The sequence below is a fragment of the Ictidomys tridecemlineatus genome, chromosome 9, assembly GCF_052094955.1.
Source record: "Ictidomys tridecemlineatus isolate mIctTri1 chromosome 9, mIctTri1.hap1, whole genome shotgun sequence".
In the NCBI taxonomy this organism is placed as follows: Eukaryota; Metazoa; Chordata; class Mammalia; order Rodentia; family Sciuridae; genus Ictidomys; species Ictidomys tridecemlineatus.
Genome location: NC_135485.1, coordinates 101,771,553 through 101,793,303, shown reverse-complemented (window position 1 = coordinate 101,793,303; position 21,751 = coordinate 101,771,553). Strand labels below are relative to the sequence as shown.

At 35.6% G+C, this 21,751-nt stretch overlaps 1 protein-coding gene across 3 annotated transcripts in view; it reads right to left on the bottom strand.

Annotated features, from left to right (window-relative positions):
• Ppp3ca (protein phosphatase 3 catalytic subunit alpha) overlaps positions 1–21,751 on the bottom strand; it is a 305,087-nt gene that overhangs the window by 153,940 nt on the left and 129,396 nt on the right. For all 3 annotated transcript variants that reach the window (XM_078021875.1, XM_078021873.1, XM_078021874.1), the window contains exon 2: positions 4,518–4,718. In XM_078021875.1, coding sequence (XP_077878001.1) covers positions 4,518–4,626 — 109 coding nt within the window. In that variant the 5' untranslated portion in view covers positions 4,627–4,718. The remainder of the gene's footprint in view (positions 1–4,517; positions 4,719–21,751) is intronic.

Below are 21,751 nucleotides of genomic sequence, written 5' to 3'. Positions count from 1 at the left end.
AAACAGGGTCCCACTAAGTTGACCAAGTTGGCCCTGAACTTGGGATCCTCCTGCTTGAGCCTTCAGAGTTGCAGGGATTACAGGTGTGAACCACCATACCCTGTCCCTAGCATTTTTACAAAGTAAAATTTTACTCATAATACGTGGTTCAATTTAACATTTTCATGGCTCTCTACATTCCTTTCTCTGACTGCCACACCAGTTCTTAGATACCTTCAATACAGATCTTTAAAAATTATATAGTGGCCGGGTGCAGTGGCACATGCCTGTAATCCCAAGTGACTCAGGAGGCTGAGGCAAGAGGATCACAAATTCAAACCCAGCCTCAGCAACTTAGCGAGGCCCTAAGCAGCTCAGCGAGACCCTATCTCTAATGAAATACAAAAAGGAGCTGGGGATGTGGCTCAGTGGTTAAGCGCCCCTGGGTTTAATCCCTGGTAAATATATATAAATATATCTTATATAGTAATTATCTGTTTATGTGTCTGACTCTGCAATTAGACCTTGAATATTCTAGTCAAGGACTACATCTCATACATCATGCATGGTACTAACCTTCTAAAACAGATCTCAATCATCTTCAGGTCAGTTAGAATCTCAGCTATTTAGCAGTTTCTTAAACTCAAAAACAGAATATAATCATCATTGAGTACTGTTAAAGAAACCTCAGACACTTAAATGACAGAAAACCTTTTTAACCTATTAATTAGCTATATTTATTTGGATGCTTCTTAATTTGTTTGAGAAGAATCTAGGCCTTTAATCTAATCAATACTCTGATAGACTTATCTTTGGACAAGTAACAGTTTCGGGTTTTCCTGTTACATTCTGAGCCTTGGAGGACAGGAACCTGGTCTTATTCCCATGTGTATAATCCATACCTCCTGTACCAGGCAGATGCCCAGTAAATGCTTGCAAAATTGAATTTCTAAAATGAGTGGCCACACTGATATGTGAAGCTTTTTTTGAATCTTTCATATGTACACTTGCAAGGGAACTGAGATAAATTCAACTCAATTTTTCAAAGAAAGTCAAAGAGTGATGCTTATTTTCTTCACAAGATGCCTCCAACTCAGAAATACACACTTCAAATTCAATCTCGGAAACAGCTGCCACTTGAACCAGGAAAGTCAGCTTAGAGGAAAGAAGAGAACTTGTGGTGTACCCCTCTTGTTTTGACAGGGAACTCAGAGAAGATGGCTAGTCGGCTTCCACGTCCACACTCACACTGCTTCATCACTCTCTTCCAAGGGACAGGTGCAGGAAACACCCTGGTCTGTCTGTCTTCTCCAAAGTAAAACATACAGAATTTTAGGGGGGAAATTCTAAATGAATAGAAAATTTGCATTCCTTTATGTACACATGAAGGAGGAAGCCTTGTGCCCTTAAACATTAAAGAAATGCTAATGCCAAGAAGTGCAATCCATAGTTCCAATATCTAGGACATATATTCCCAGGCTTCTTTTGAATGTGAGTAAACCATGGCAGATGTTAGCATGACTCCTCCCTAAACAATTAAAAATAAAATATTTTTATCAACAAAATAGGAGGGAACGATAAAGAGAAATCTGAGAAGCAACTTCATGTATAATTAGAACATATTTGATACATCCTTTTGAGAGTTTATATTCTACTCAAAAAGTTACTGGGTTTTTATTTTCTACCTTAACCCACCACCTTAGCAATTTTAGGAACTTGACATATCCTGGGGGAGATATTATATCGCATATCACTGAAAACCACTAGAAGGTCAGGGTTCAGGCTTTTACCCTCCCTAATAAGAAGTCCTTGCTTCTTTCTCTTAATCTTTCTTCACAGGTTCTCATTTGTAACTATACTATTTTCCTTCTCCCCACCTCACCCCTCCCTTCTTCTTATTATTATTCTTTCTTTTCTAAATTTTTAGATTCTCTATCTTCTAAAGTATGGAGTCCTGAATTGCATAAAGAGTACTTTATCTTGAAGATTTTTAAGAGTAGACTTTGCCTTTTACTGCACAACCTAATATTGAAGACTTTACTGATTCAACTGCCCAAAGAATAAATTCTATATCTAAAAATAAATACTATCCTGTTTGTTCAGCTGTCCAGATAAAATGAAATCTTAGAATACAATCAGGTATCGTAAAATTTCAATGATAAATTATAAGAAGTACAAGTTGAGTATCTGTTATCCAAAATGCTTGGGATCAGAAGTGTTTCAAATTTTGTAGTTTGTACATTTAGGAATATTTGCATCTAAAAATCTGAAATGCTAAGAAATTTGGAAATTTTGAAAAGACACCTGATGCTCAAAAAATTTCAAATTTCAGAGCATTCCAGTTTTCAGATTAGCTTAAATTTTATCTCAAAATACAAAGAGATTGTCATTTTATCTGATGAATGTACCGTTTTTCTTGGAATGCACCCCATGTTTCAGTTTTTGCTTAGAAAAACCATAAACTGGAATATATATCCTAACTCAGTTGCTATTGTCTGGATGTTTCCCTGGAATTCCTACGTTAAAATCTAATCAACAAGGGGCAGGTATCTGGAGGTGGGGACTTGGAGAGGTGATTAAGATCAGGGGGGGCAGAACTGATTAAAATCAGTGTCCTTATAAAAGAGACTTCCAAAATCCTCCCTGTGTGATCCTTCAGGACAGAGCCTAATCAAATAATAGATAACTAAGCCATTCCAGAAAACATTTTACCTTGAATATCTATTTTACACATTTCCTTTTAGCTATAATTATCACTTCCATTAACACCTACAAGGCTCATTAGTGAATTCAACATGAATTCTTCATTGGAAGTGAAGAAAAAGTAAAGTATATAAAATATCATGCTATTTATTCTAATCAAAATTAATGATGAAGATATAATGCTTATATTAATAACATATAGGTGTGAATTCACTGCAATGGATTTTTTTTTTTATTCTTTTCACCAGTACTAGGGTTGAACCCAGGGCCTGGCACATGCTAGACAAGTATTCTATCACTGAGCTACATCCCCAGACCCCAATATGGATTCTTAAGTAATAGATACTTTAAAATTTTAGTAGTTTGGTATGCAAGAGAGAAAGCATGTGTTGTCCTTGTATTTTTACAATCCTGAGAGCTGGAGATAACACATAACTCAACTGTATAATATGTTCACAGTGCCGGGCCCAGGGTTAGCTCTTGATTTTGTTGCCCATCGCCCATTGATAGGTTAAAACTACTAGAGCAGACTCCTCCTGCTGCCAGCCTCTACCCATGGTCATTTTTTTTCTATGTTAAAAGCAAGAAAAATAGTCTTGCTAATCAAAACTAATATGTGAATAAGGCCAGTTTCTTTGGAATAGGAATTATTAGAAATGTTTTGATAAAGAATGGCCTAGTCTGATATTCAAGACATCTTATTTTCCTTCTAACAGACACACTCAAATATGAATATGAAAGACAATAAAAGTACATGAAAATTTAAAAGAAAGGAACTCTTCATAGTGTACATGAGATATTTTCAAATGACCCCTTTCTTTCAAAAAGAACAATATTCTGTGTCTAAATGTTTTCCCCTTGCCAAAATAAAAATATTTCCAGGAAAAATAATCATTTTTAGTTTCTCTAAAAATGAAAACTTTCAAGTACAGCAGACTCCACAAAGAGTCAATCAAAATTCCATGGGTATTAGGTGCTCTGTTTTTCTGATAAGATTTAATGGTTATGGCCTAAAAGAAGCAAACTTATACAAAATATGTGTCTGTCCACAAGAAGTAACAGAACCAAAAAATTTAATAAATAAAGACTTATCTTCCAGGTTTGGGGTTGTAGTTCAGTGGTAGAGCTCTTGTCTAGTGTTTGTGAGGGTTTGATTCTCAGCACCACATATAAATAAATAAATAAAAGTAAAGGTCCACTGACAACTAAAAAAATATAAAAAAAAAAAAAAACCTCATCTTCTAGGCAGAAAATGCCATAGGAAAGAGAGAAATTCAGACTTCCTCTAAAATCCAGTGCTTCTCAGTACATTAGAACCCAGAGGACCACACAACTAGAGGACCTGATAGAACACAGGTTGTTGGGCCTCCCCCCAGTGAATCAGATTTGCCTGATTCAGTAGTCAGAGAGTAGGCCCTGAGAGTTTACATTATACAGGTTTCCAGGTGATAGCAATGATGATGTCAGTCTGGGAATCACACTTTGGGAACCACTGCTTTAACTTGGTGACTTTGTCAACACTGTAGAAGGCTTACAATACTCAGCCTAATCTTTCCCAGTGAATAAATCTGTATGCTTTATGGCAATTCATGTTTCCCCTGGCAGACAGTATCAATTCTTAATTATATCAGAATATTTTCACTACATCTACATTGCACACCACTTTTAGAACATGGCAATTTTATAGGTACTTAGTACAGGAAAATAAAAAAATATTTTTGTAGACATTCTATCCTTAGTCCTTCAGTGGAGATTCAACAGTAAAGAGTAAGATGGTGAAGTATTTGAAGACTCAGTGTAGGCACAAGTGGGCAGACTCCATTCACAGGACTTACCTGTGACTGGTGCATCGATATCCAGCAAGTTTTTTTCCTGTCGAAGAATGGAAGCACCCTCTGTTATTATTCTCAATGCAACGCTCTCTTCCAGCCTGCCCTCCTTCATGAGATGTGCTTTTAAGATATCCACACGAGGTTTTCCATCATTATCAAACACTTCTTTTGCTGTGAGCCGGTGACTTGGAGGAAATGGAACAGCTGAAAGAGAAAAAGTCAAATTATTACATTAACCGAAATTCAACAACAAAAGATTTAGTCATAACCACCAAATATCCATCCCTGTCTCTAACCACCTAGAGACATATTTTTAAAAGTTCCCACATTAAAATATGATCATGCATTATCAAGAATTGAAGACATCTTTCTCCCTTTGATTCTAGATGTAATGTGATTGCTGGAAGGAAATTTGCAGTTTGTTATTCATTCAGTACTCTCTCCGACACATAAAAGATCCTGTTTGAGTTTTGTTTTGTTTTCTTAAGGAATGAAAACTGTCCTGTTAGGCAATAACTCATTCCACAAAACACAATAATTCCTAAACATCCAACCATAACTGACCAAGGCAAAGATAATTATCCACTGTGAATCAGGCTCTTCTGCTAGGATTAAGGAAACAGAAAACAGCTGCCCCACCAGATTCACTGCTCCAACTGGAGCTCAGCACTGAGCTACTGATTGTCTGTTTAAGGAGAGAAGGGACTCAGCAGAAAGGTGCAAATGCACCAAAAACTAAACAGGAAAAACCAAGATTTGCATGTGAAAGTGTGTGCCCTTGAACTGAAAGGGTATCTTGAAGATCAAGGGAAATGATACAATAGAAAGGAGATACAGATAATTAGGAAAATGATACAAAGACAAACACTACTTATTCCTTGGATTCAGAACCAAACAGCCTTTCTTCTACCCACCCCACCCCTTCTTTACTGTGAGAAGTTCCCTTATAGCTACAGTCATCCTAATGTCTGTGAGCCACTCAGTCATTCATTCAGCCACAGCCTGTTCACCAAACTCCAGTACAGTGCCAGGACATCCGACATATGTCAGAGATGGTATCACAAAGGTTAAATAACTGATAAAAGGTCAATGAGCCACACAAAAACTCACCATTTCTCTATTTTACACACTGGGTGACAACTCGGATCTATGAGCACTATCTGGCAATGAGCACAAACGTGGATTCAGGTTACTTTCAAGTGCCATATGCAATGCCCCACATGCAATGGGAGCCTATCCATGAAGGTTCTTTTCTCAGGAAGAAACATTAAATTAAGGAATACAGCTGACCCTCCCACTTTCTAAAAGGGTCTCTCAAGAGCAAGACTGAAGCTGGATGTGTGCCAAGAAATTCTGTGCAATCTAATAGCACAAATTTGTTATCCGAGTGAACTTGTAACTACTTTATAAAAATATCAGGAAATAAACCTTTATGGATGGATGCAAGCATGATTTTCCTAACAATCCAACCATGTCTATGGAACTACGGCGCCACAATAAAGTGGCAGTGATAGACTCACTGGGTAAGCAGGAGGCTTTCATGGTTAAAGGAACCTGGGTGCAAACCTTGGCAGTGCACACTACCCAGCTCAGTGACCTTGGGCAAATTCAATAACCTCCTTTGGCTTTAGTTACCTCATCATAAAGTGAGGATTATGTCTACCAGATGACTGTTTTAATAAATAAAGTAAATAGTAATGGCAGTAGCTAATAGTTATAGAGCATTTATTTTCTGCCAGGTGTTGTTTGGTTAATAAAATTGGACACAGCAATAATGCTGAGTAAGGTATATGTACATGTGTTTATGTATAAACTCATTTAGTTCCCATAACATTGCTGTGGGGGAGAAACTTGAGGCTCAAAAATATAAACACCTTCCCAAGATAATCACCTGGTGATTTGTGTAGACACATTGAGTTGCAACTCAGGCAGTTGGATGCCAGAATACCTGTGTTAGCAACTAAACTGCTTTCCAGAAAGTATTTAATAATTAAAAAGTGATTACCAACTCACTATTTTGGAATTGAAATTCTAATAAATACTGAGAGATGTTTCTTATAAATAGAAAAAGTTTCAATTAAAAATCTTTAGTTTCAAGATTTGGGGCTGCTTTATAAAATAAAAGCAAAATGTATAATGTTAAAGCATCGTGCTCAACAGAAGAAAACTCAAGCTTTAAGTAAGGAGGTAAGAATAGAAGGAAATTAGGTCATTAAACGTGGGAGTTATTTTGTCCACTTTATTTTGTTGCCACCCCCACAATTTCTTGCAGTGATGACTAATGTGGATAATAAGAAAACATGGGGGGGGGAGAAAAGAAAATATGGAGACATTTCAGAGACCACATTATTACTGTTTTTTAACTGAGTTCTTTATGTATGTTTAGAGGTTAACAAATATCTTACCTAGCATTGCTTCAAAAGCATTCAGGCTATAGGATATAAACCAAGATGGAGGATAGAGAGGGGGTATGTTCAAAAACATACTTGGGGCCAGGGCAAGAGCTGATTTAAAAATTTAAAAAAAAAAAAAAAAAAGATTGCCAAGATGTGAGTTAGACAACTGCAAAGGTTTAAATGGCTCTGCAAGATTTTCAAACAAGAATCACAGGAGCACAGACAGTAAGGGGGATGATTTACTGTCAGGCAGATAAAAGTAGTGGGCTTCTGCCACATTGCTCTTGATGGTCTTATTCAACTTCACACAGATCAAAGGATTAAACCTGAAAGTGCTGCAACATTTAAGATGAGAGGCAAAGAATGAGCACCATAGGGAGAGCCTCACCTTTGAGAATTAGACTTTCTCCAAGTCCCTAGACTCTCCAAGCCAAGATCACTGCAATAACAGATGCTCCACCCTTCAATGCAGATTTTATTCCTTCCAATAATTGCTAATCCTAAAGTAACTGGCTAAGGTAAAAAGCCAACTGCACTGAGATGCTGGAGTTGGTTGCAAATAAACCGGGTGAGAACGAAGAGGAAAATGGCCAATCAGAGGGCAGTGTTTCCAACTGGATGATAGGGATTCTGATAAGATCGGGCCCTTTACCAGTTAGACAGATGGCAAGGCCTCAGGGAACCAAGATGAGCAGCAGTGAAGCCAAGGATCGAACCCAGAGAAACCGACAGCCAAAGAGAAGTTTTCTGGGACAAAAATAAGAGTGGGCTAATATTTGTGTGTTTGTGCACCTTTTGGCTTCATAAAGAAAATAACAGCTTTATAAAGGTCACATTTATTTGCTTTCTCTGTTCATCTAGTGTCCCACATGTAGGTCTGTGCCAAACACTGAACAAGAACTATTTGGACCAAAGAATCCAATGTGCTTGGAAAGCATTTTTTTTATTTTATTTCATTAACTCATTGTGAAAGTGTATATGCTTCATATAATAAAATTAGATTTCTCCTCCACTCCTTTGCTTTAAGTATTATAACAAGTTGCTTTCCTTGATATAGACCAGAACTAGAGAAATTAAGTTTGTGCGTGCTGCTTCAAAGTCTCAAATAGCTGTTGATATTTGGGTTGGCTCTTTCCAAAATAATTTTCTTAAAATTGCCTGTTAAGTACAGAATATATTGTTGTAAGACTTCTTAGAAGCATCCTATAAATAGATAAAAATTCTCTCAGCTTTCTCTATAATTCCCAATTGATGCCACTTTTTTTTCCCTCAAATTAATAAAACAGTAAATTAGCTATAATTTGGGACATGTAAGTCCTTGACTGATTCCTAACAGGAAACATCACAGATGGCTTTAAAAAGCAAACAACACAGTGGACTAGGATTGTGTTCTTCTGTCACGAATGAGATATCTGGCAGATCTTCATTTCCAATGGTCAAGAATGTGGCTTTGCTGCTTTTCTATTTCCTGGTACACCAGATTTCATCTATCTGACGTGGAGAAAAGTTACCAGATTATGTACCCAAATCACATATATCCAATATTGGCATCTATACAACTAATATTGAAGCTGTTATCAGTTATACAGGCACCAGAAAGAGAAGCATTCCAGTTTAGAAACACCTGTAGTCAGAGGATGTGTCTGATGATGGCAAACACACCTCTAAAAGAACAGGGGTCTCTTCCTGAGTTTTGGGTTAAATGAGTTTTAAACAACTACTATGTGGCAAAGTAACTATTAGTGTTCTCTTACCATCCTGGGGTAGATCCAGGTATGGAATATCTGTTTTTCAAATCTGAGCTGCTTCAACCACTATTGAAGAGATTCCCAATATTTTATAGGAAACATCTGAGTCATTGTCATGGTAACACCTTCCTCACAAGGAAGAACAGGATTCCTGCTGCCTGACCTCTGCCTGGAGTAGTAGCATAAATGCTGACAAGAAGGAATAATGGACTTAAAAGAACATTTAACAAAGTGTTATTTTTTTTTAAACCTTTGCTTTTATTCCTCTAACAATATCATACCTGGAAACTCAAGCATATCCAGAGTAGAAAGGAGCCTAAAACTATTGGCTCACCTTGCTTTTCTCTGCTGATGGCTTCCAAGGCGTGCTAACCAAATCCTAGGGCTTTTATTGTCTTGTTTTTGTGTTTCATTTATTTATTTTGACAGAACTGAGGATGAATCCTGGGCCTTGTGCATGCTAACCCATACTCTATCACTGAACTTGCCCTATTACCTACTCCTGCATTGTTCAATATGGTACTGACTAGCTAACATGGCTCTTTAGCACTTGAAAATAACTATTCCAAGCCAAGATATGCCACCAATCTACAATAAGCCCTGGATTTAGAAGAGTTGATATAATTTGTTCCTGAAGTTAAATTCTAGCCTTTGTCCTGGTCAGCCTGGCAACCAGGGAGCCAGTTGGCCGACTAATCCCCAGGAGAAGTGTTGACAGAGGTGGAATGGGCAGACTGGAGCGTCGGCTGGGAGCATGGGCAGCAACAGCACAGAGCCTGCCATCATCCCCTCACAAGTCTGAGGCATGGTGAGCTAAGGTATAGTGACCAGCAGCCCAGCAATGGCCTGGCCCAGGCAAATGAGCAGCAAAGGAAAAGGAGTTTGGGATGGGCCCAAATGGTGACTGCAGGAACTTTCAGACTCAAGGGCTAACTAATAGTGTTCAAACTTTTCTAAGACTTGATTAGCATAAATGTGGACCAATGATGGCATTAGCCCAAGAGCTGTTATCAACCACTAGACTAGCAGCAACCTGCAATCAGGTGACCTCTAGCCCTGGGAGAGTTCTCTCTCTTTCTTTCTCACTTGAATAAATTTTACTCCTTTCACTCTTTCACTCTTGCCTTCCGTTATTGCCCATGGATTTCATTCTTTGAATTTGCAAGACAAGAACCCAGAAAAAATTGGCGGTGAGCTGCTGGAAGGCATAGCCCACCATTAAGAGCTGCAACACGCCACTCAATAATAGTAGAGAAGAATCCAACTTTTCCAGCTGTGACCCTCAGAGTTGATGCCAGCAGGCATCACCTGCTGTGATTAGCTGCTAACACTAAAATGGGCTTTCTCAGCTGCAGAGTCCCACAATTTACACAAACCCCACCTGCAGACAGAAGCAGAGAATTGAGTTTCATCTCAAACTCTGGATTCTGAGTTAATTCCACCTATTTTTGTTACTTTTTAAAAATATGGCTACATGAGCATTTAAAATGACATGCAATCCTTTTACTAGAATACTATGTGACATATACTTCCTATTACTGGACAATGGTGTTCTAGATTCTGCATTCCTTCTCAGTAAATGAGAAAAAGGTGAATGGAAATTATATTCCTTAGCCTTTCTTTTAACTTTCATTTGATTCCTACAAAACTTCAAACTACTTCAAAACTGACTGTACATTTTGCCCATTCCCTACCTTTAGAGATTTCTGATTTAATTAGTTTAGGGTAAAACCAAGTCATTGGTATTATTTTAAAGGGGTACCAGACAATATTAAAGCATGGGCATATTTTTAAAGAATCCCAGATAATACCAATGTGAAGTCCAATTTGAGATCCACAAGCTATACTGCAAGCAAAGGCATACAAATGCCAAGCCATTTAATCTTCCCCCAAACAGGCTTCAGGCCAGTCAATCAACCACAGCAGATGCAATGTCTTTGCAAGTCCAGACACGTTTATTTATCCCTTTCTGTAATCAGGACATGCACAGGAAGAGCTCTTGTCCCATATTTTATGTGGCTATTCTGCACAAGGGCTGTCAAAGATACTTGTGTCAGCACATGTTAAGAAAACAGCTTAAGGATATCACATGTCAGACACAAAACACATTCTGGCCTGACCTCAGATTGGCACTCCATCCATTCCCTTCTGGAAATCTGTATATGTTACCAACCTCTATTCTAATCAAACCATATCAATTAATCAATCCATCATGAAGCACCTCTGAAGTATTTATGAACCACATTACATACTAGGCAATGAGAAGGGCTGGGGAAATTGGGTAATAGAAAATAATCATAAGCAGACACAGATACTTGAAGAGTTCCCTGTGTCCTACAATTATTAGTTGCTTTAGAAAGTTTGGCAAAATGATAGACTATAAGGTTGAAGAATTAATTTAAAGATAATAAAACAAAATGTAAGCAGTAAGGGGGAGGAAAAAGTATCTTTATCCACAAAAAAATCTTTATACATCCAATGGTTAAATCTAGGTTCCTAGAAATACTTTGATCTAGATGAATAGTTCTCTTCAAGTGTTTAATAAATACATAAACTTTAGATGACTCTAGAAGACAAGATTCTATTGTAAAGGGACATAATGAACTGTTTAGTTCAGCTATTCTAAAATACAATATACCAATTAAAATATACAAAAGTAACTCCACCATCAGTCATCAACATATGTGAAATCTGACTCTACTTCTGAAGAAAATGAAGAAATATGTAAAAGGAAGAAAAAGACTTTTTGCCAATTTTTAAAGAACTTTTACTTTTATATATATCTGCATTCTTATTTTTATGTGGTGCTGAGAATCGAACCCAGTGTGTTATGCATGCTAGGCGAGTGTGCTACCTACCACTTGAGCCACATCCCCAGCCCCCCAAATTTTTATTTGTGCTTTAATATTGAGCAATTTGGTTTAATTTATACAGAGTTCAGAAATTTTTTTTTAATTCTATCAGTACGGAGATAAAAGTTGATCCACACACAGCGTATCTGTATGCAAAGTATGCAAAACATGCCTGGAAAATAGAGCTAAATTGCAGCTATTCTCTAAGAAGATCCAACCATAAGAACACATTTATACTCCTGCAGATAGTCATCACTTGCTTGTTTGGAAGTCTAGTTTTTATTGTAGCTATTAATGCCTGTCAAATTAAAATATGCATGCCTACCTCAAGTGTGGTTGACTAGCTTGTAAACAGAAACATCCAGTCCCACTTAAGATTAAAAAATGATTATTCATAGATCTATAAGTAAAATTCTGATTTACTAATTTGCCGGTGTTTTTCCTACTGCTGTGATGACGACTTCCATCCTTAGCACAGATCACCTTACCTAGCTCCTTTAAATGCTACTGTAGAAGTCTTAAGCCTTAAAATATATTCAATTAACAAACACAGTATGTGTCCTGATAATTTCACTAGCAAATTAAATACTCCCTTTGGTTTTCCTGAATGTTCACATGCAAATACAGGACAAATCATATTTTATGTAATATCCCAAAAGTGATAATAAAAGGGTACGTTACGAATGGACTCCAGGCTTTCATTGAAATAGCAATTTTGTTTTACTCTCTGACTTATGGACTATATATCATTCATAGTATGTATCAAACTTAACTGTGTTATATGCTATAAGCAATTATTCAATAAATATAAGACAACAACTTACTACAGGGATTAATGATTAATTAGAGAAAATGAGTACCTGAATAGTATAGTCACAGCTTCTTTTATTAACTGAATTTTAAAATAGTTTTCATTTAAATATGCTTATTTGTATACAGTAGTTCTTTTTGTTCCCACATATAGCTTATCTTATTCTCCTGCCACCATGCATTCTTATCTATAAGGACCTAAGAACAAAGGAACGGGTAATAGTTCACAACCCCCTCCACACATAGTCTTGGGAAATTCTATCACAAAACTATTTTAATTTTTGATATTTTGGGTAATTCGTTCCATTACAATGTAAAATAGCTTATATAATGAATTATGTAATAGTGACTCAACATGAAAGGTTATTTGACAAAAGTTTTATTTTAAGAATTTCAAAATATTTCAGCATTGCTCAAAAAAATATTTTTAATTTGTAAAATGCAAACGTTATATCCAAAGTCTAGTAATTTACATGGTGGTCACTGTTTCATATATGGACATGAGCAAAACAAAAGTATATCATCTGATTTTGAAATACTATTGAATGTTTAGATTAAATTAATAATTTTAATTAAACATTAAATGTTTTAATTCAAATATTTAAGTAAAAATACTTTAAAATTTTTAAATATATAATTGAGGAGCTATTGTTTTATAGATCTGCAATTTTTTTTTACTTTAACTTAAAACCTATGTATTTAGTTACATTAGGAAGTACTTCAGCTACATTGAAAAATCTCAATACTGTGTGAAATGACTATACCAATATTTTCAGCAAAGAGTTTTTACAGTAATCTCCAGAACAAAACTTACAGTAATGCATAAAATTCTCTCATTGGGATGACTTTCAACCGATGAGTTTCTATTTATTTATTTATATGCTCTACTTTATTTATTTGATTTTTAAAATTATTTTTATTTTTTGGTTTGGACATTTTCTCTAGAGAAATACATCATAGGAGATTAAAATCAAGAAACAAATAATGATAGATACTTCACACAATTATAATTTATATCCCAAGTGAGCAAGCCCTTTAAACATGATAATTGCCCTGCAGAAATGAAGACTTCCCAGGGATTCTAAAACTTTAGTGAAGCCAAGGCACAAGGACCCCTCAGAAGTCCTCTATTCAACAGTGTAAAACATAAAGTAAGCAAAAGCTTTACCTATATTGGAGCTGAACTACTTTCTTAGACATTCTGTGATAAATAAGAACTTTAGAAACCTCTGTATTAAAAATAACAACCCTGCAAAATGGAATACTGACTTCTTTGTCCTCAGTGAGCAACTTGTAAATGGATATGCAAAAAATCCATCTATGCCCACATACAACTCTTTCCTTTCACATTCACAATTCAACTCTAGATGGTCACCTGTTTTCCATGCCCATCTGTGCCCAACACAGTCCCTATCATCTGTGATTAAAACATATATAGATACATGAATCATTTTTTTAATGAATAAACTTTCTCCTTTGAAAGGGTCTCCATAAAAGGGCAAGTCTCTGTCCCAAATAACATCAAATAATGTAAGCCTATGTGGCTATGTGGGGATGTTTACCATGCTGCTGCTTTGGTCTATGAAGGGTGATCATTTAACAGAAAAAGAAAAAAAAAAAAACTATTATACAGCATTTTGTATCTTTGCACCACAGTGAAGCAAAGATTGAGATATTTGGCCTCAGAGGAGTCACCCCCCTGAGAAAGGGGCAGGAGTGAAATCTCCAGGTTTGCTTTAATTCCCTGGAGCCCTGCCTCTGTCTTCCCTTCTCCCAGTAGGCACCAGAGCAGTTTGCAGTAACATGAGGCCCAGTGGGCCTCTCCAGGCTTCAGTAGTGCTTAAGCTGTTTGCCTTATTCTGATGACCAGACTTGTTAATTGCTTTGAATGGTCCTTGATAAAGAAACACTTGCTCATGTGAATAATACAGCACACAAGAGACCCCAATCCCTACTTCCCCCAATGTGTAGGACCCAAATCACAATATTTCACTTCTCTGTATTTAAAAAGTGGAATGTTTTAATGAGTATCACCTACAATCAGGTCCTCTCAAACTTTATTTTCATTTTTTTGTATTTAGCCTTAAAATGAAATTGCCAATTCTCATTTAAAATCAAACACTAATTTTCTTAATCAAAAAATTAGAAAATGGGCAGTTTCACAGTAAATCATCAAGAGACTACAATTCATTCCCTTTAAAAGAGTCATTATTAAAAAATAGTTTACACTCCTATGTAGAGCATATCTTGAACATCATTAAAAAATTTTCAAATGATGAAGGAAACATTTTTGGAATTATAATTCCAATTGAAAATTTACAGGTAATCCTAAACCTCACATTAAACAATGACTCAATCATCACTAATCAAAAAAACAAAAATAATTACATACAACAATTAATAATCAAGTTCCATTGAGCTCAGTGACCTGGTATTGGGTAGATATTTGACCAATGTGTGTTTCAATGAATAAAAACTTCCTACTTGCTCACAATTTGGGAAAAGTTTCAGTGGTAGAAGAAAGAAAGAAAGAAGAAGAAGTATTCTAAGAAAAGGGAATAGAAAACTGACTTTCTTCAGATCTAAAAGTATATAATTATAAAAATGAGACCTATTGTCATAATAACTCACAAACTAAAACTTTCTTTTTTAAATGTCATTTAAAGTACCTGTTCAGGAAAGAGACCACAGATACCACATGGTGGGATGGGAGCTGGGGCCACTCCCAAGATGACTCACAGACAGACACAGTAAAAAAATGAGCAACTTCTAGACAGAACACTGCAAAAAGAGAAGAAGTCACTTCAAAAGTTTTCATGTGCTATGTGATTCTGGTCCCATATATGAATGTAGGATCACAGATAAAATCTACTGTTACTTATGACAAAAACTAATGCAATAATAATAAAAATAATGATAAATCAAGACCACAGGGCTTCAGTGATTTTAAGCTCCTAAAGTACTATCCCATTAAGTTTCAAAGAACAGTTCAAATATTTCCTTTAGACAAAATGTTCTCCAAGTTTATAGGAATTCTATTAATAAACATTTTATGAAGTGTGCATCAATAGAAAATAACTTTTAGTGTTAAACTTAAAACAAACATCTGAGATTTTATGAAACTCACTTTCTCAGCACCTTTATATTATAAGAAATCCAGGAGGAGAAAAGCCCCCTGTCCCCTCTTTTAAGTACCTGCAGGACAAGTTATCTGCAACCAATCAGACTAAGTCCAAATCTTACTAGTAGACACAAATGGAAATTTTTTTGTGAAATGCATCTGTCAAGAATAGCTAAAACCGAGATTTATCTTGCTCATTCTAAGCACATATTAAATGATAAACAGGACAACAAAATTCTCATGATATATGACTTTGGGTTATGGTTCCTGAGAGCACTCAAAAAAGGATCAGTCCCATAAATTGTTAATCATTCAAGTTTAAAACATTCCAGACGTGATGGTGAGCCATTTAGGAATCACTGTCAGTGGTATTTTTAAATTAATAAAATTAAATTTTAGTCTTTATTACATGTACAGAACTCAGAGCTGGTAGAATGGACATTTACTATTTTTTTTAATTACCTTGTTATTTAAAATCATTCACTGCCTTAAAATCCCCACTTAAGAAGTCAGTAATTACTAAATGTAGAGATATTGAAAGGCTAATACAAATGTAAGATATGTTCACTGAAAAGTAATCACACACAAATATAAAATCAGATGGAGTAACAATATGCACTACTCCAAAAACTGGGCTGTGTTTCACGTTGCAATCCCTTGACACATAATGCTGCTCCACTTATTCAGAGCTGTGCCTGCCATCATCCTCACCAACCACAGGGCCATTCCACACTCAGAATAGGGCCTTGCCACAAAATCTATGCCCATTATTCCACAGGAAGCAAATAGAGTCATTCTCACCACCCTAAATAGAAAGAGGTGAGCTCCTGGCACGATTGACATCTGCATAGAATTCTAAATTTCCTAATTCCCTGAGGGATGTCAGGGCATATCCACAGTGTCCATGATGATATATATTTCACACTTCATGATTATCTCTTATAACAGATCACTCACTAAACAATGCACTCTGCTTCAAAGAAAGGGAAAGGTATACACTATCATTATGCAGAATTTTAAATGACTTACTGTTTTTAAGAGCTGTCCTAGTTATGTGATAATTTCATCTTCAGCAAAATACCTCCTTTCCTGATTCCGGTGGCACTTAAAAAAATGTTTAAATACCTTGCCAATCCTTTTATTTTTGGTATATGACTCAAATCAGGAAAAGGTATTTATTCCCCAAAAATGTGGGAATTCATTATGAAGTTCAAAATATTCTTCAATTTGTTAATACTCAATGTATCAGGTGTATTTTTTAAAATGACAAGTAGGGTACACTCATTCATTAAATATTAGAGAAAAAAATCTACCCATTATCTAAGTATAAAAAAAACTAACTTAAATCAATTTTCCTTATAAGCCTAAAATCTAAGAAAATATCAAAACCTACAAAACTGCTTTTCTGATATGCTTCTTTTCCCAAAATAACTGTCAATAACATTATTGTTGGGGGAATATTTACCATTATGAGATAATTTATACATTCATAAAGGGGACTGTGGAGTGTAGTAAACACTCAGGGCTAAATTTTTTTAAATAATAAGAAAAAATTGATTACTTTTATGTCCTGAGGAAGAAAAATTCACGTTCAGCTTACTAAATTGCCAAGTTACTTTGTATTTAAGGAGGAAAAAAGAAAGAAAAAGAAAAGAGAAAGAAAGAGAGAGACGGATGGACAACCCTAAGTAGCATGTGAGTTTTACTAGACAATTTCTCATAGCCATTTGCAATAGTGACTCCCCACATAGTCAAGTGGGACTCAATTATTACGCTCACACCAAATGATAAACACGACAAACAATAATCACTGGCCTAAACTCTTCTGAACTCCCATGCCACTAGACTCTAATTACCCTGAGGGTTTCCATGCTCAGGAGACAGAAAAAGTATGACCTGAAAGAAAAGGCAGAATCTCAAGTTCTGATTCTCTACAAGAGGACTTTTAAGGTGCATTTGGAAACAGGACTGATGTCTTCCTTTTAATGCAAATATTTTTTCCATCCCAGATATAGCTATTCAAATAATGAGCATCTGTGAATAAACATTGAATGCTGTGGCTCACAGTGGAGACTATCCATTGACCACAAGGTCTGCCACCACTTTTGTACTCATGCAACAAAGAAATGGAAATATGGATAATTTCCCTACAAGCATTTCTATATATACATTTATACATTTGGATACAAAGATGAGTAAGTCATCAAGAACCTCTCGAGTTTCCAGCAGCTCAGGAGGCTAAGAAAGTAGGTTCAAAGCCAGCCTCAGCAATGGTGAGGCACTAAGCAACTAAGTGAGACCCTGTCTCTAAATAAAATACAAAATAGGACTGGGGATGTGGCTCCATGGCTGAGTGCCCCTGATTTCAATCCACAATACCAGGAGAAAAAAAAAAATCCTGCCAAGCTTATATTTTGAAAGTTACTGATCAAAGAATGGGTACCTAACAAAAAAAAAAAAAAGTGAAATTTTAAAAAAAAGTTGTAGTTGAACACAATATCTTTATTTTTTTTATTTGTTTTTATGTGGTGCTGAGGATTGAACCCGTGGCTCATGAGTGGGAGACAAGCACTCTACCACTGCACCACAACCCAAGGCCAAAAGTGAAATATTTTAAAACACAATTACTATAAGAAAACACATTAGAACACAAAACAAATACCAAGTAAAGGAAAATTGTAGACTTTTCTGAAAACACACAATTAATACAAAAGAGGAAAAAGGCAAGCTAGATAAAGCATCAAATAAGTAATGGGTTTATGATATTTTTGCAATTTCATTGCAATTTTGTTTATCACACAAATATCTGGGAAGAAACTCCGTAGTTTAACTGAGTATCAAGAGTGCATGACCCAATGAAGCTTAAAGTCCACTTCACCATGCTTTCTTCACCATTACCATGGTAACCATCTAGTCTAGTTCCACAGTAGATTGTTGTCTGGGTTATTCCAATAATGGCCAAACTATTTCTCCACATTCCCAGGTACCTATTCTTGATTCATCTTATCCTCATACCCTATAGTCTACTTATTCCCAAGAACTCACTCCTCCAATTTAAATGTCATATATTTCTTCAAACTTTTCAGAGATGATAAGTGAAAGAGGTAAAAGCACAAATCCAGAAGCCAGAATGCTTACGTAAACTACATCATCTTAATCAAGTTATTTAACTGCTTCTATGCTACAATTTTCTATTGGTAAGTTAAACACTAGACAAATATTTGTAAAATGCCTACAACATTATTAAAAATAAGTATGTCATATGCATTCCTCATTATTAACAAATATTTTGCTTACCTCCTTCATCATATGACCTCCTAATCATCCCTATTCAAATGTATTCAAATGTTACAACCTCTGAAAAGGGCAGAAGCCTGCTTTCTACCTAAATCCTCCACACATGTGGATACAGAATGCCTATAAAATGTCCCTTGGTCACCAAACGGTTTTCTTTACTTCATGTTTATCTCTGTCTTTAAAACACAAAATACTCACTGCCTATAATAATTTTCATACTCTCACATATAAGACGCTCCACAAGCCACTAGATGGCTTCCATGATGAATTTAAAAAAATGTATTCAAATCTGAAGTCATGTTATTTCAGATTATTCAATTTAACCTCCAAATTTTCTACTAGGAAAAAAAAATTAGTTTCAGAGTAAGAGGAATAGTAATAGCAATAATGAAAATACTAATCATTAGCACTTGTACAGAACTGAACACATGTCTGATACTCTTCTAAATACTTTATATGTGCTAATTTACTGAACCTTCCAAAGACTATGATATGGGTATATTATTCTGTTTTTCTATATGCTAGACATCGGGCACAAAAAAACTGAAATGACTATATCAAGTTCACAAAGCAAATAATTAGAGAAAGCCAGGGCTAACAGCAGGGCTCCTGGTTGCTGCTTTGTGCTTTTACCCCTTGCTATACTACCTCTGTGGATAAGAGCTGATTCATCCAAGGATCCAAAGATAATGAAGGGCAAAGCCAAAAGTACTTAGTTCTCCAGATTCCCTTTCCTTGTGAATTCAACAATTTTTACCTAGTATGATAAACATAGAAGCCTTCCAAACTCATTTTTCTAATTAGTTATAATGTATGATTCACATCTCAACACAATTTTCTAAATGTGATATTATTTATCCTGCATGCACACTTTGCTCCTTGAACATCTTATTTGGTTCCTTTATTTTATTATTTAATCTCTTTCATTATTGAAAGAAACCAAAATATTTCAACGACCAAATAGTTCGGTATTCAGCTTGCAAATGGTAGAAGTTTTTTTGTTTTAATTTGGCTTCGGATGGGTAAATCTAGAGGCAAAAGAATCCTGCATAGTATTTCCACTGATCTTGGGTCACACCCAAAATCCAAAATTTTTCCATCAATGCTAGCTGCTACCTCTCAGACAGGCTTGGAATTTTGTTTAAAGTGCTCCTCCCCTACCTTTACTCCTTAAAAAGCTTTCTGGACAACCTACTGTTGACAATTTCCAGCAACATGGAGCAGAATCTGAGCTCTAAATGTAGTAAAGTGTAGTGGTTATTAGTTCTAAATTAGCAAATTGCCTATCATCACATTCTCTTTTAATAGCTCTGGGTCCTTGAGAAAATCCTTATGAAACTAGTTCCTTTACCTGTAAAATGAACACAATATTTACCTCAAAAAAACTGTTGAAAGGATTACATAAGATCATACTTGAATAAGTACTTAGCACAGTACTTAGTGTGAGGTAAGTACTCACATTTGTTAAGTGCACACACACACACACACAAACAAACACACATTTATTGCTATTGTACTCCAGTGAATTCCCACAAGATTTCCTTTGTTCAGAATGCCTATTATTTTGTAATATCCTTGAAAACCCTCACTATACTTGGCATATTTATTACTCAAAACCCTGCATATTATGTAAATGATTATACCATCTAACTGGCTTAACAGGAAAGAACTTATCTGCCAGTTGGTATTAGGGATGGCCCCATGATGGCTATCTAATCAAAAATTTATTTGTCCTCATTGGCAAATTTGAAAATTCTGACTATCAGTATAATATGACCTTAGTGGAAGGCTCAAAGGGGCAACTCACAAAGAAGCCCGATGATGAGTAGGCCTTCGAAGAACATCAGATTTTATGCATACAGAAGCTTCTCCCAACTATAGTGCTAGGATAAATAGATGCTTTATTACTAAAAAAAAAAAGAAGAAAGAAAGAAAGAAAAAAGAAAAAACAGTTTTCAAGGGGAAATGAGCTTCAGAATATCTATGTTAAATGAGGTTAAATGGTTTTATTTGGGGCAAGTTTTCTTAGGGATTTGAATGGGTTATGTGTCTTGTGACATCTGGGAGGATGATCAAAAACTTAAAATAATGCCAAACAAGGACCAAGAGTTCAATCAATGTTTACTGTTATATGATGAGTGAAATGAGAGCAAAGGTAGAAAAATTTGACAGCTTCCTGTGTAGGGACTTACTAAGAAAAATATCAAGAATTATTATAGGTCAGCATTGAGAGGTGACCACCTCTCATACAGTAAGATATGTTGGTCTTTAGTTATTGATAAAGTGTCTCCAGGGAAGAAGATCTGCTCCTACATATTCCGTAAGCAAAATTAAAATCTCAAAACTGTAGAGTGTAACTCTTCCCATAGCAGGGTACCGTGACAGTTTCCTTTCTCAGGTTGATGCATTTTGAAGTCACTCATATAGGTTTATTGTTATGACTAGCTACCAAAATCACCTGGGAAATCTCATTGAAATAAGCAGTGATCAAAAGCAAAGATCCAAATTTTGTAATGAAAAAGTCTCTCTCATTTCGATAATGTCTGACTGAAGAGAAATCCAAAAATCACTGACACACTAATCAGTCATGTGCCTACAATCTACCATATCAACTTTCTTCACAGTCGTTTCTCTCATTTTCATTTACATTAAAATAGTTCTTTAGCCAGCATGCAAGAGACAAATGTTAAAAGCACACAATCTATTCCCCCTAGTAGAATAATCGAGAATTTTCATTCTCATGGTCAAACAGTATAATTGTGGACACTTTCCTAATACAACTCTTCTGTCCTTTCTTAGTATTTTGTCCTCTATATATTCACTGGATTAAGTGTGCACTAAGGAAACTCATTTTACCAAACGTGATTATTTATAATAATGATATTTATAATTCATAACATAATAGTATGCAATATATTATTACATTTATCAAATGTAATGTTCTTTCAAGCCAAGAAGAGAAATTTATGTCAAATTTATTTAAATACATACAAATCACCATATAACTGAAACA